General features: G+C 43.6%; 1 protein-coding gene across 1 annotated transcript; it reads left to right on the top strand.

Annotated features, from left to right (window-relative positions):
- The first annotated feature begins 1,295 nt into the window (after positions 1-1,295).
- Positions 1,296-7,298, top strand: LMOD2 (leiomodin 2). Its single transcript, XM_036401146.2, has 3 exons — positions 1,296-1,628; positions 5,472-6,797; positions 7,141-7,298. The coding sequence occupies exons 1-3, from the start codon at positions 1,356-1,358 to the stop codon at positions 7,165-7,167; spliced, it is 1,626 nt and encodes a 541-aa protein (XP_036257039.1). The 5' UTR covers positions 1,296-1,355; the 3' UTR covers positions 7,168-7,298.
- The last annotated feature ends 6,423 nt before the right edge of the window (positions 7,299-13,721 follow it).

Raw genomic sequence — 13,721 nt, 5'->3', positions numbered from 1 at the left:
AACAATACTTCAAATTATGTTTACTTACATTTCCATTAAATATAGGCTTGACTGTCTAAAACACACTGTGTGTCATCATTTAAGAAGGCTGATATATGTTGTTATAGATGTGTTCCTACTTCCATGTACCAAAACCTTCTCTCTTCCTCTCCCTCCCCCTCTCTCACAACAGAGGTTGGCAGGTATTGCTAGTCGGCGTGTTTCAGAAAATGCTGCTAGCTCACCATCATGCACTGCTAAATAGAAAAAAGGAAAAAAACAAAAAACGACCACATCAGAAAAACAAACAATAAACTGCACAAAGTTTAATCTTTCTTTTTGTAATTCTTCTTACTGAAAGATGCCTGTCAATAAAAATAATGTCAGAATAGTATAAAATGTATTATCAGAAACTATAATGTAGCTATACATTTAGAATAAAGACTTGAAGGGCTCTCTCCAGCTGCACATCAGTCAGTGACAGCGAGCAACAGCCATTAACAGAACAGCCACTAGAGGCCTTCAGTCGCTCGTCCCGTCAGAAGTGATGAAGGCACAGCCCCCCTGCCCACCCAGGGCTTGTTACCCTTAAATCTCCGGGTGACTCTGTCCATTCCCCCCAGCAGAGCACAATTCTCCACGTGAACAAAAATCTCACAGGTGCTCCAAATGGACATGAACAGCTGATTCTCACTCTGATAGTCCTAGAAGAAATAAGGGAATTAATAAAAAATTCAGTTGTGTGATTTGTTACAGACAATGTGTACCACTGTGGGAGCAGTGATCCCCACGGCTGCTGGCACGCCGACCTCCTCCCCTTGGCTGCCTTTCCACAGAGCCCAACCACCTGCAAACACCTTGCTGGGATAACAGCATTCCACGAGAAAACTGTGAGAGGAAGTTCACTGAACAACAGCAAGGGTGTTTTATTTCCAGCCCCTGTGACAGCTCAGGATTAAATGGATTTTCATTGTTCTTTCCCCACTGCAATGTGGACACGATGCCAGTGTCAGTGCGCCCGGGGTTTTATTTGGTGCCGCCCCCCCCCGTCTGCGAGGCTGGTATTCTCCTACTAGCTGCCTGCTCTAAATATGGCCATGGCCAGTGTGTCAATAATCCCCCTCTTTAAGGGACTTGCAAACATTAGTGTTGGGACATTCTTGCTGTTCAGATGTCTAGCTGACGTCTGATGCTTAAAACGGAGCATGCTTTCATCCCTTCATGCATTGTCGTAAGCCCCCGATGATTACTCTTAAAAGGGTGCCTCTGGCTATGCAGGGAAACAGTTGCTGACCACACCAGACACAGCTTGCTTGCTTCAGCCTTCTTGAATGCCTGGTCACTGTAGCTTTGTACCAGCCTGACCAAGCAGGACCATGTCTACCTTTGGGTACAGAAGAGAGCTCAGTAAATATGAAGACATTGATGAAGATGAGCTCCTCGCTTCTCTCACTGAAGAGGAGCTGAAGGAGCTGGAGCGGGAGCTGGAGGACATAGAGCCCGACCGTAACCTTCCAGTGGGACAGCGCCAGAAGAGCCTGACAGAGAAAACCCCAACAGGGACTTTCAGCAGGGAAGCACTGATGGCCTACTGGGAGAGGGAGACCAAGAAACTCCTGGAAAAAGAGAGGTTGGGTGCATGCGAAAAGGTAAGGTGCTGAGGCATTTGCTCTTTCCTATAAATATTTGGTTTTATTCTGCATTGGCATGATCTCACTGACTGAGTTAATTTCTTTTTAGTCTCTTGTGGCGTTTTTAAGAACATTGTTAGCCATACCTCTGTGCCTGCTAAAGCGCTGAGTACTAGATCAGAGAGTATTTGCTCTCTCTGCAGGTACCTTAAGTGCTCAGTTCAGAATAGAAGAAAGTGCCATAAAAACTATTGTTAGTGATTAAAACAGGAACAAAAATTAAAGGGCATGTTAGAAATTATTAATAGCTAAAGATGTGGGCTTTTGGATAGTATTTGATTTTTTAAGAAAGCTACACATAGTGCCTTTTCCTTTCCTTAAAAACAACCAGTATTGACTGCTGAGAAACATGTAAGGAAGATAATTTTGAATACATGTTATGTCAGAAGCTGAGTAAGCGGATGCTAGGCTTTGTGCTCTCTGGAAGAAAGCAGCTTGTGTTGCAGTCAGCAGCTTGTGTTGCTTTGTTCCTGCTGAGGATCCTTGGCATGGGTCAGGAGTCTTCTGGCAACTGTAGTCAGAGGGCAGCTGTACATTATCTAAAAAGTGGATAGAGTCATCAGTCAAACCATTTAACTGCATTCCCAAAAAAAACAATCAGTAGTGTTTGTTAGGCAACTCATTCCCCAAAATAAAAATGTTAGTAATAAAAGCCATTTCCTGAACTGCAAATGAGGAGTACAGCTGGGCAGGAGTGAAGGGCTTAGTCTTGGCAAGCAGTGAGCACTCTCAGTCTCAGCTGATGTCCACGTTGGCACTCCTGATCCTTGCTAAAAGTGTATGTGAGACTGAGCCCAACCAAAAAGCAACTTCTATTTTGATGATGGCTCCATGTAATTTCAAAGCAAAGTGGGGACTTGGGGATTTTTAAGCACTGCTTCCTACCAAGCTTTTACTGTGTTTACAGAGACACATTTTCCCATGTTTAAGCAGAAAGTAATACAATAAAGGCAAAGACAGCAAAACTGAACTCAGAACCTCTAACAGCCTTGATGTAGGAGCTTATTTCATTTGCAAGGAAATAATTGCAGTTTATACATTAGATAAAATATCTTCCTAGATGAAAGTCAGATGTATTAAATTACTCTGCAATATCCAGGATGTTTTTACATGTAAGTATTTTCTCTTGTTTGTGAATGGAGGTATAAGGTCTTTGCAGGCAAGAGCAGAGACCAGTAGCTGTCAGCAGACCATTAGTATCAGTTTGCAGACATCGACTTCACTCCCTGTTTGTCAGTCCTAGAGAGTAAATGGCAAGATTAATGTTTATTTCCAGCTTAGCCTGGAACTCAAAACCTGGGCACTTCTAAAAAACCTGCTGAACAGGTCTAGCTCTGTATCTTATGCAATGGCAGGATCTTTTTTTTTTTCTTTTTCCGTGTATATGCAGCATTAATGATGGGTACTGGCTATACCTCCAAGTCCTGGCAAAAGATTCTATACTTTTTGATCTGAGAAAAAACTTCCAGAATGCATCCTTAAATAATAAAAGGTTGATATGCTGATATAGACGTTGCAAAGACTCTCTCCACTGATGGCAATGAGAAAGGTCCTTGAAAACAATTTTCTTGCTTTCAACTGTCTGGAAATTATGCACCTTTATCTAAGATGGTTATTCATGCTCCTTCTATAGCTAGTGGTGACAGATCAGCTGGTCCAAAAGGCAAACAATTTGCAGATAGCCTTTTAGGGTGAATAACTTGTCCTCCCAAGATATTTACCTCAGCATTGACTCTCTTAGTCCTAACTTTTCATTATATTACTCCCAAAAAGTAAAATGAAGCCCTACAGGTTGCCTGCAGCAGTCCTGTGCCACAGTGCTGCTACAGTAAGAATATGTCTCTCCATGTTCAATTTCAAAATTATCATCCAGATTATTATGACACCAGAAAATGTACCTGACAGGCAACTAAATTCTGCCTTTGACCTCAGAAATGTCACTCAAAAAAAAAAATCAAGTAGGTTTTTATTAATTTAACATCACTACACATATCAATAGTAAATTTAAAGGCACCTCCTTCTGCTCATCTGTAGTATATATTCCTCAAGATATAAAACCAAAGCCATGAAGATAGGGTTTTGGATACCTGCTGTTTTCAAGTCTTAAAGCTCTACACATATATGGAAGATACAGATACAAATCTTAATCCCATAATAAGCCTATAGGTAGCACAGTATCTCTCAGCATAAGGGCCTTGCTGCACATGTTCTACAGGAGAAGCAATAGGGCTGGGTCCTACAAGAACTCTGTGTGCAGGCCAATGCAATCAGACCCTGCAAGATCCCAAGTACTGAATGCTCAGGAACATCAGGCAGAAACAACTCAATGTCCTGTTTCATTAAGAGTCACAGTTCTGCAAACATTACAATTAGCATCTTTTTTGCATATGTCCCAGCACAGAATCCTACTGAAAATTGTGAAACAGTACCCTGCATTTTAACAGGTCTCTATTTTCAGAGACAGATAACTAAGCAAACCTAAAACTGCACAGGTTGTCTAAAAATAGGCTGCCCTGCTAGTAACACTTTTGTTTTCCAGAAACAGAATCACTGTGTCTCTGCACAGTGTACTCACTTTGCAAAATACAATCTAGTATTTTACAGAGATTAAAACACAAGTATTGCTAAAGTAGTGCTTACAGAACAATTATAATTCATCCAAAGTTTTACATTTACAATTGTAAAGAAAAATGTGTACCTATAGTTTTTCCAGTAGGCAAAATATGACATGGAAGACCTTTTGAGCAAGAGGTTTAAGGCTGGTTGTAGATTCTGGGTTCTGTAACACCCCATAGATCCCCATCACACTGCTGGAGTCCTCCATGGGAAGAGTGAGTCTTTCCTGGGTAGAGACCTTTTCCTGCTCCTCTGCATAGAGTTCTCTTTAGGCACCATAATTGCTAAAGCAATTATGCAAGCAGACCTTTGAGGCATGGTTCCAAATTTGCCTTCCTGGTACCCACCAAACACACTAAAAGAACCTCGTGTTTCAGAAAAACAATGCATTTGCTCTGTAGACAATGAGTTATAACAATTTTCAGTGTGGTGGCTGACCTGTGACAGCTGATGGTGGGCACCAGCTTAGCTCCTGACAAACACAAAGAAATTCAGGGGTTATTGACATGTGGTTACATCTTACCTGTGGGAATGCACCTCAAACCTTTCTTCACAAATAGTTTATTAGTATGTGCAGCCCATGCAATACATCCAAAGTATTTTTGACATGACTTCTGTAATTCAATTCTGTAATTTTTGACATGAATTCTGTAATTCAGTAGTACTGTTTTGCATGCTGGTATACAAGACTACACATGCAGATGCTATTTGTATTTTAAAACATGGCAACCTTTAATTTTTTAGACATACTAACATATGCAAGGGAGTCTGAGATGTCTAATCCTCATGAAATGAAGAAGCTTGCTGCTCATGTTCATTCTGAAATTGTTGTCTTATGTTTCTGCTGTCAAGTATCCAAATTATATCCCCTTGTAGACATGCCAACACATAGAAAACCTGAAGTATGTCCGTGTCATAATACCTTGTATCAAGTTGTCTCTTGGCAGAAATCACTGACATTGGTAGAGTGTTTGCAATTTATGCTAAGCATTTTCTAAAGAATGTAAAAGAAATAATGTTGTATAGGTGTTAGATGAATCATTTTTCTGTTCTCCTAACTGCATCTGTTTGTTTTTAGCTTTCAATGTTAATTTATATAGTGACAGTATAATTGTTCCTGTGCTAAAAGGCAGCAGTTCCATTACTTCAATCATGTTTAACACCCACACCTACGTTCCTGTTCAGGATTCTGAGCAAGAAGAGGACAATTCGGAAGAACTTCAAGAAGAATGTTTCACAGAAAGCAATAGTGAAGTGTCTGAGGAGGCGTATACTGAAGAGGATGATGAAGAAGAAGATGAAGAGGAAAATGAAGATGAGAGTGATGATGAGAATGAGGAAGAGCAAAATGCTGCAGCTGGCAGGCATTCTGACCATGTCAGACACAAAAAGTGTAATGGTGCAAAGGACAATGAAAGCTTCCTTAATGGCCATGATGGAAAAGACAGTGATAATCGGAGCTCAAAAAGCAGTGCCATCCACCCTTGTGGAAATCCAACAGTTATTGAAGATGCTTTGGAAAAAGTTAGGAGCAACGACCCTGACACCACAGAGGTCAATCTGAACAACATTGAAAACATCACTTCACAGATGCTTATACAATTTTCTCAAGCCCTGAGGGACAACACAATGGTTAAGTCATTCAGCTTGGCTAACACCCATGCTGATGACAACGTGGCAATAGCTATTGCTGGTATGTTAAAGGTTAATCAGCATATAACAAGTCTGAATATTGAGTCAAATTTTATCACAGGCAAAGGCGTGCTGGCCATCATGAGAGCTTTGCAGCACAACAAAGTTCTAACAGAACTGCGCTTCCACAATCAAAGGCACATCATGGGCAGCCAGGTGGAAATGGACATAGTCAAACTGCTGAAAGAGAACACCACTCTGGTAAAGCTGGGCTACCACTTTGACCTTGCTGGCCCAAGAATGAGCATGACAAGTATCCTGACAAGAAATATGGACAAACAAAGGCAAAAGCGTATGCAGGAGCAGCGGCAGCAGGAGTCAGGTTGTGACGGAGCTATCAATCCAAAGACCAAAGTTCTGCAGAAGGGGACACCTCGGTCCTCACCTTATGTGTCCCCTAAAAGCTCACCATGGTCTTCCCCAAAGCTCCCTAAGAAAGCACTGCCAGTGAAATGTCAGCCTTCAGCCCCTGCACCCCCCCCTCCCCTTCCCCCCTCTCCCCCACCTCCCCCTCCTCCTCCCCCTCCTCCGCTTCTTCCAGAGAAGAAGGCACCTACCAGGAATATAGCTGAAGTCATCAAACAGCAAGAAAGCTCAAAAAAAGCCTTGCATAATGGACAGAAAAAGAAAAAAGGCAAAAAAACCAGAAAACATGAGAACAACATATTGAAAGAAATTAAAGATTCTTTAAAATCAATCTCAGACAGAAAATCAGAGGAAGGCTCACGACCCTCCACCCGGCCATCCACCCCACAAAGGTCTCTCCATGACAACCTTATGGAAGCAATTCGGGCAAGCAGCATAAAGCAATTAAGGCGGGTAAGTAAGAGATCCTAGGTCAGTAACTGATTGTGGTCCAAATATAGCACAAGCTCAGTAATTTTAGTACACATAGTTAGTTAAAAAAAAATCTTAGCAATGTGATCATAATAAAGCACTTGGGAGGAGGCTTCCCTCTGATTAGGCTTTTCTCAGCACAGTGATTTCTATCTGACTGTGATTTTGACAGAAATTGGGGTACTCTCCCAGGCTCTGTCTTGTTATGGGAGATAATGTGTAGCACAGAGCTCTTGGCAGTGTATGTCTGCAGGAATTTCAGGTGTTTTGCCATCTAGACTGTACAGCAAATGTAATGAATGCCCTTCCCTTCCCTGTTTCATAGGTGGAGGTACCAGAAGCCCTTCGGTGAAATCCTGGATGGCAGAACAAGCAGAACAGTGATCGAGGGGAGGCTGCTTGTCCTTTCACTGGTGATAACATAGACTGTCTAGAAAGCTGCTTCCAAAGTACACTCTTAGATTCAAGCCATTTCTCTTTTATTTCAAAGAAATAAACCTGCTAAATACAAAATAATGCTTTAAGGATCCATTTCCATTGTAATCTGTAAATATGGAAATAATTTTCTTTTTTATTTAATGAGATTTATATTGAGAAGTTGTTGCTTATTTAGATATTCTTGTCAATATCTGATTGCACATAACTGGACAAGTTCTTTACACTGAGATGTAATAGTTTACCAGCCTGTGGTTTCTTCTTTTTTTTTTTCCATGAATTTACAATAAATGTGGTTTGAAGCTTTCAAGCAGACACATAGTCCTGGATTTCTGTGAGTGAAGACCCTCCAGATGCTTGCATCAAGTTCATGAGCATTTGGGAAGTCTCCTGGGAAAGAATCTGAGATCTTTCTCAGCTGCCCCTGAGCATGTGTGGAGCACAGTACCTGAGCCCATATGTTAGTGCAGTTTCATATTTGTGTTGGAAAAAATGGTTTATAGGGCCATTAAAACTAAGCTATGGGTTGTGTCAGGTCACCAGTATGGCCCACCAGGTCCTGAAACTTGGCCTGAAGAACTGGAAGATGAACAGAGCTGTAGTTCACCTTGACTTAGAGGCTGATAGTTAATGTCAATATTTTAAGGATGCAGCAGAGTTATTCAAGTGAGATCCCGTCAATGCAAGTCCTGTCTGTAATCAGAACTAACCCCAGTGCAGACATCCAGTCAGACAGAGAAACTTGAAAAGCAGCCTACCAACCAGGTGGAAAAAGGCTTTCCTATGGTATCAGTTGAACAACAAGCAGGGTGTGAACTGTCAATGTGATACAGTGGAAGCAGAGCCAATGTCACTTGGAGATGCACAACTGGAGATATCACATCACAGGCAATGGCATGGATAGCCCTTCCTCATGTAGCACTAGACATCTCCCTCTGTCAAATTAGTTATGGTTCTGGGTGCTTCAGCTAGTGTGAAGGCAGTGATAACATGAAGAAAACTGAGTAGTGGCCAAAATGTTGAAAGGCAAGAAGGTAGGTATGTCCAGAAGCACTGCTAAGTGTTAATTAGTTTACTCATTGCAACTATAAATAACAGAATTAGTATTTCTTTTCTATGAAGCCACACCAATGAGAATTACTTAAGGTTACCTAGCAGTGTTACTGAAAAAATATGGGTAAGCTTGTTCCTATAAATATTAATGAGATAGATTTTCCCAGAAATAGGAACAAATTACTGGAGGGAAATCGAATTGTCAGAAATGTTACTACCATGGCAAAAAAAAAAAACAGTGAAGACACCTTTTTCTTTTGTATTTATTGACCAAAACATACCAAAAGCAATTTATGACTAACTGAAACATGTTGCAACAATCTTCTTCTTGCTCAGGATCACAACTACTTATGAGTATTTCTAAATTCAATATTACAGTATGATTGGTCTTTAGCTGCCTTTATAATTGCATAGGCTCCCATAGCATAAAAATTGACCTGTGGTCAATCTCCCGTGACCAAATGGAAGCTGGGGCTTGGGATCTTCTGAGGATGAAAGCAATGTTGGAATGCAGACCCCATTCAGGAGTAGACCTGTGGCCACAGACCTTGTACACAGAAGCTTGAGGAGGATGAGAAACATCCTGGATGTTTAATCAAAAGGCAAAAGCAGCTAAGCAGCTGCAAGGGAAAATAAAAGGCAACGAGGGAACTCAGGGAAAGCATGATGGAGAGGATTTGGACAAGACAAGTAAACATTTTTAAAAACCAATACCATGCTTTTGAGAAAAGAAGTAGAGTGACAAGTGAGGAAACTGTATGAGAGGTGAAAAATGATATAGCAAAAGGAGATGATAAAGAAGAAAATGAATACTGAAAAGTGTCAGATGAGAGAAGAGAAAAATGCGAAAGGAGAAAAAGCCTAGAAAAAAAGGAAGAGGGAAGAATTCATTTTTCAGGTTGGTAAGAGCTGCTGGAATTACCCTTTTGCAGAAGGAGAGGACGATAGGCACAGCTCCTATAAAGCTTTGTCCAGAGCTCCCAGTGGTGGCTGTTGAGTGTCCATGAGCCCTGCTCTGGGGTGTGAGCCCTGCTCTGGGATGTGAGCCCTGCTCTGAGGTGTGAGCCCTGCTCTGGGGTATGAACCCTGCTCTGAGGTGTGAGCCCTGCTCTGAGGTGTGAGCCCTGCTCTGGGGTGTGAGCCCTGCTCTGGGGTGTGAACTCTGCTCTGGGTATGAACCCTGCTCTGGGATGTGAGCCCTGCTCTGAGGTGCTGGGCTCTGCTCTGGGGTGTGATCCCTGCTCTGAGGTGTGAGCCCTGCTCTGGGGTGTGAGCCCTGCTCTGAGGTGTGAGCCCTGCTCTGAGGTGTGAGCCCTGCTCTGGGATGTGAGCCCTGCTCTGAGGTGTGAGCCCTGCTCTGGGATGTGAGCCCTGCTCTGAGGTGTGAGCCCTGCTCTGAGGTGCTGGGCCCTGCTCTGGGGTCTGAGCCCTGCTCTGGGGTCTGAGCCCTGCTCTGGGGTGTGATCCCTGCTCTGAGGTGCTGGGCCCTGCTCTGGGATGTGAGCCCTGCTCTGGGGTCTGAGCCCTGCTCTGGGGTGTGAGCCCTGCTCTGAGGTGCTGGGCCCTGCTCTGAGGTGTGAGCCCTGCTCTGAGGTGTGAGCCCTGCTCTGGGGTCTGAGCCCTGCTCTGGGATGTGAGCCCTGCTCTGAGGTGTGAGCCCTGCTCTGGGTGTGAGCCCTGCTCTGGGGTGTGAGCCCTGCTCTGAGGTGTGATCCCTGCTCTGGGGTCTGAGCCCTGCTCTGAGGTGCTGGGCCCTGCTCTGAGGTGCTGGGCCCTGCTCTGAGGAGCTGTGCAGCCTCAGGAGCAGCTGCCACGTGTGGCTATTGAAGCTCTGTGCCACACTCCCTCCCCAAGGGTCACGTCCTGTGCCTTAGCCAAAGTCTAATCTGGGCCATTACCTTCTGCCTGCCCACATTTCACAGCAGTTTCCCTTGGAGGCATTTCAAGGCATGGCTCCCATTTGCAGAGCCACAAGGCACCCCCAAACCCTTGTTAAGGCTTTGATGTCCCCCTGAAAGGAAAGCCAGTGCCCTTCCCTCTGGGGTGTCAGCTCTGCTGCCAGGCATGTGTCCAAGGAGCAGTCTCTTCTCCATTCAAACAGGCAAGCACCCCATGACAAAGCAGCCCAACCCCTCTGGGAGCTACTGTGTTGCCTCCCTGGACAGTAATATGGTTTAGCAGGAGCCAAGAGGTGCCAAGTGTGTTTCTGTCTTGGGAACAGGCACCCCTGGGGCCCAGGTCCTGCCTGTAAGCTCAGTTCACTTCTTCTTGCTCACAAGGAGATGATCTCTGCTGGAGGGCTGGCTGCCCCTTGTTTGACCTGCAGGACAGGTGTCCTGGAGTCAGCTCCTGCACATCCTGTGCCATGCTCCCATCAGAGTCAGACACAGGAGCCCCAGGATGCAGATATGCTCCTCATTTGGACTCCTGAGGCTCCTGCAGTGGGTGGCCATCCCTTTTCTCTGAAAGACCAGTCAGAGAAACAAACACATCAAAATCCATCATGTGTGTGTTCCATGTGTAACACAGCACAATTCACACTGTGAGGCAGCACCTCAGCTCCTGTACACCTCACTGCAGAAGGACACTGAGGGGCTGGAGCGTGTCCAGAGGAGGACAGCAGAGCTGGTGAAGAGTCTGGAGAGTGAGTCACAGCAGGAGTGTCTGAGGGAGCTGGCTGTGCTCGGCCTGGAGACAAGGGAGCCTTGTTGCTCTCTGTAACTACCTGACAGAAGGCTGTAACCAGGTGGGGGTCAGGCTCCTCTCCCAGAGTGACAGAACAAGAGGAAATGCCCTCAAATTTCACCAGGGGACATTTAGACTGGGTATTATGTCGTGAACGGCGAGAGAAATGCGACACACAATATGCGTGAATAGCAAATCCCGAAGTTTATTGAAAGCTTACACATATTTATATTGGTGTTAATGAAGCTTATACATATTGCAAAAGCTGAGCTCATCATTGGTTAAAGCTCACTTAGATCAACCACACCTACTTCTATCTTCTAACAATTATTTTGCTTCTATGTTTGCATTCTTCTAGCTTTTCTACCTAAGATAACTACATTTTCTGGCAAGCGATTTTCTCCCCCGTCTTCCCATTTCAGAGAAGGTCACTGTGACCTTTGTCAGTGATTAGACACTGGTTGCTCAGTTCCCAGCTTGTTTCCCCTATCCTTATCCATTGGTATCACATCGAAATGTCCTTTCTCAGCTAACCAATTATCCAAAAAGCTCTCTACAGTATTAAGTTTTTTTCTTTCAGCAAAATGGTGATCAAGTAATAGAATAGGCTGCCCAGGGAAGTGGTGGAAATGTCCCTGGAAGTGTTCACAAAATGTGTAGGTGTGGTGCTTAGAGTCAAGGTTTAGAGGTGAATCTGGCAGTGCTGGATTAAGAGTTAGACTCAATGATCTTAGAAGGTTTTTTCCAACCTTAATGATTCTCTGCTTCTATAAAAGACCTAAAAGAACCAAAATACCAGAGCCTGACTGCTACCTGTAAATCCAGTACATGGCCCTTTAGGTCATGCCTCACCACCCAGGGAAGTGGCAGAAATTATAGAAAGAAAAGGAGTTCATAAAAGAGCAAGAAATTTTATTTTCACATCTTCTGGAAGTTTTATTGCTTCCTTTTGAGTCCCCTGTTGGTGTTCTGGACAGTGACCCACCTAGCTAGGGCTTGGATGAGCAGAGGGAATTCTTGCCCTGCAGAGGTGATTCCTTCCCACCAAACAGGGCAGGTGGCCATGGGGGCTCCTGCCAGGTGAAGCCACATCCATTTCTGGAGGCCAAGTCTGTGCTGCACACAAGTGGGGAGCCAGAAGAGCTGTTGTGGGACAGTCCCTGCATGGCGTGGTGGGAGAATGGATGTCCTGAGAGGCTGTGAGGCAGAGGAGTGGGAAGCTGCAGCCAAGGCCTCTCCTTGCCCACATGGCAGCACAGCACAGTTATGGCTCTTGCAAAACACAGCAGACTTCCATGCCACCACTCATACATCTTTCTTTAAAGTCCATCAGTTCAGGAGAAGTAATGATTAAGGCAGAGCAGCTCCACACCCAAATTAGAGAGGGCTTCTCTGCAGGCTGTTTAAAGAGTGGCACGAATGACCACCATGAGTTAGCCATGAAGAGGGTACTTGCAAGGCCTGGATGTAAGGGGAGAGGTAGCTCCAAACACTGTTTTCACAGGTGCAGGCCCAAGTGAAACAGCATCTGGAAGGGTGTGTACAATTTCAGTAACTAACAGCCAGGAAAAATTGTTTTGAATTGGAAGGGAGACAGAAAATGGCTGGGATAATTGGGGAACTGAAGACGCTGTCCTGTGAGAGAGATGAGAACAGGTGGTGGGATCAATCTAGCCAAACAAAGGCTCAAAGGGATTTCAGCTCATGTCTATAAATACTGCAATGTGGAAGGAGCTATGGGACATAGTTAGCAGTAGGAAAAAAACCCAGAAACGTGCATGACTGCATTTGGATGAGAAATTAGACGACATATCCAAACTCTTAGAACAAGAAGGTGATTGGAACAGCCTTCCCATTAAAAAAGAATGGACAAATTCTAACTGTTAAAATAGTGCAAAAAGCTTATGAAAATAGTAGTATGGTTTGGTGTTTTCAGAAGCAGAAGCCTGAAACTGGTAACACAGAAGCTCTGCCATTATTAAATTAATGCTCTTAGATGTGATAACTCCACAGGATCTGAAACCTGGAAGAGTACTGAAAGTTGCAAAAATCTCCTACAATTTGTAGTAAGATGCTCTATTTTCAAATCCATGCAAGTAAGATGTTACTTTACACAAAGACTATCACATAGAAACCAAAGTCTTCTGCTAGATTATGGCTTAATACCATCCACACTTGATGCCAGCAGGAAAGTAATAATTTACTAGAGGGAGTGGAATTTTGTTCACATATTGATGAGCCCAGCACTGCAGATCTGTTTGTCCAATGCTGCACTTATGACAGAATTAATTTTTAGATTCATTCCACAAAAGTTATAAAACAAGTTTACTTTGACTTGCCAGTTCAATTACTTGACTTTGAATTTTAAGTTCTTAAATATGATAGTGATAATTGTGCCATACACATAAGGAGAAATACTGCACCAGGAAAAAGTGCCTTGCTTAGAAAAAAACCTGCATGCCTGTATCACTGCTCTTTAGAATCACCTGGTGATTTGTGGTGGCCCCTTTTATATCAGTAGCATGAGATGTTTTTCTTTTCACACATGTGAAATATCTGTCCACTCACAGTGTTTCAAGTTAGGCACTAAATGAATTTTCTGTGATTTTTGCAGTATTTTAGTAATTTTATTTTCTCTGACAGTTCTCTTGCTCTGGGAAGTACAGAGGACTCACGTTTAAGAGCTGTTACACACAAAACACCATTATCAAGGGACAACATCTCAATATCCTA

The sequence above is a fragment of the Molothrus ater genome, chromosome 5 (assembly GCF_012460135.2).
Source record: "Molothrus ater isolate BHLD 08-10-18 breed brown headed cowbird chromosome 5, BPBGC_Mater_1.1, whole genome shotgun sequence".
In the NCBI taxonomy this organism is placed as follows: domain Eukaryota; kingdom Metazoa; phylum Chordata; class Aves; order Passeriformes; family Icteridae; genus Molothrus; species Molothrus ater.
This window is presented reverse-complemented; position numbering and strand designations above follow the sequence as displayed.

What these genes read in the sequence shown, in the direction of transcription:
- LMOD2 (XM_036401146.2), top strand. Translation starts at nt 1,356, where the DNA reads ATGTCTACCTTTGGGTACAGAAGAGAGCTCAGTAAATATGAAGACATT. An exon ending in GGTTGGGTGCATGCGAAAAG is followed by an intron (nt 1,629 to 5,471) that starts GTAAGGTGCTGA and finishes GTTCCTGTTCAG; the next exon opens with GATTCTGAGCAAGAAGAGGA. An exon ending in GCATAAAGCAATTAAGGCGG is followed by an intron (nt 6,798 to 7,140) that starts GTAAGTAAGAGA and finishes CCTGTTTCATAG; the next exon opens with GTGGAGGTACCAGAAGCCCT.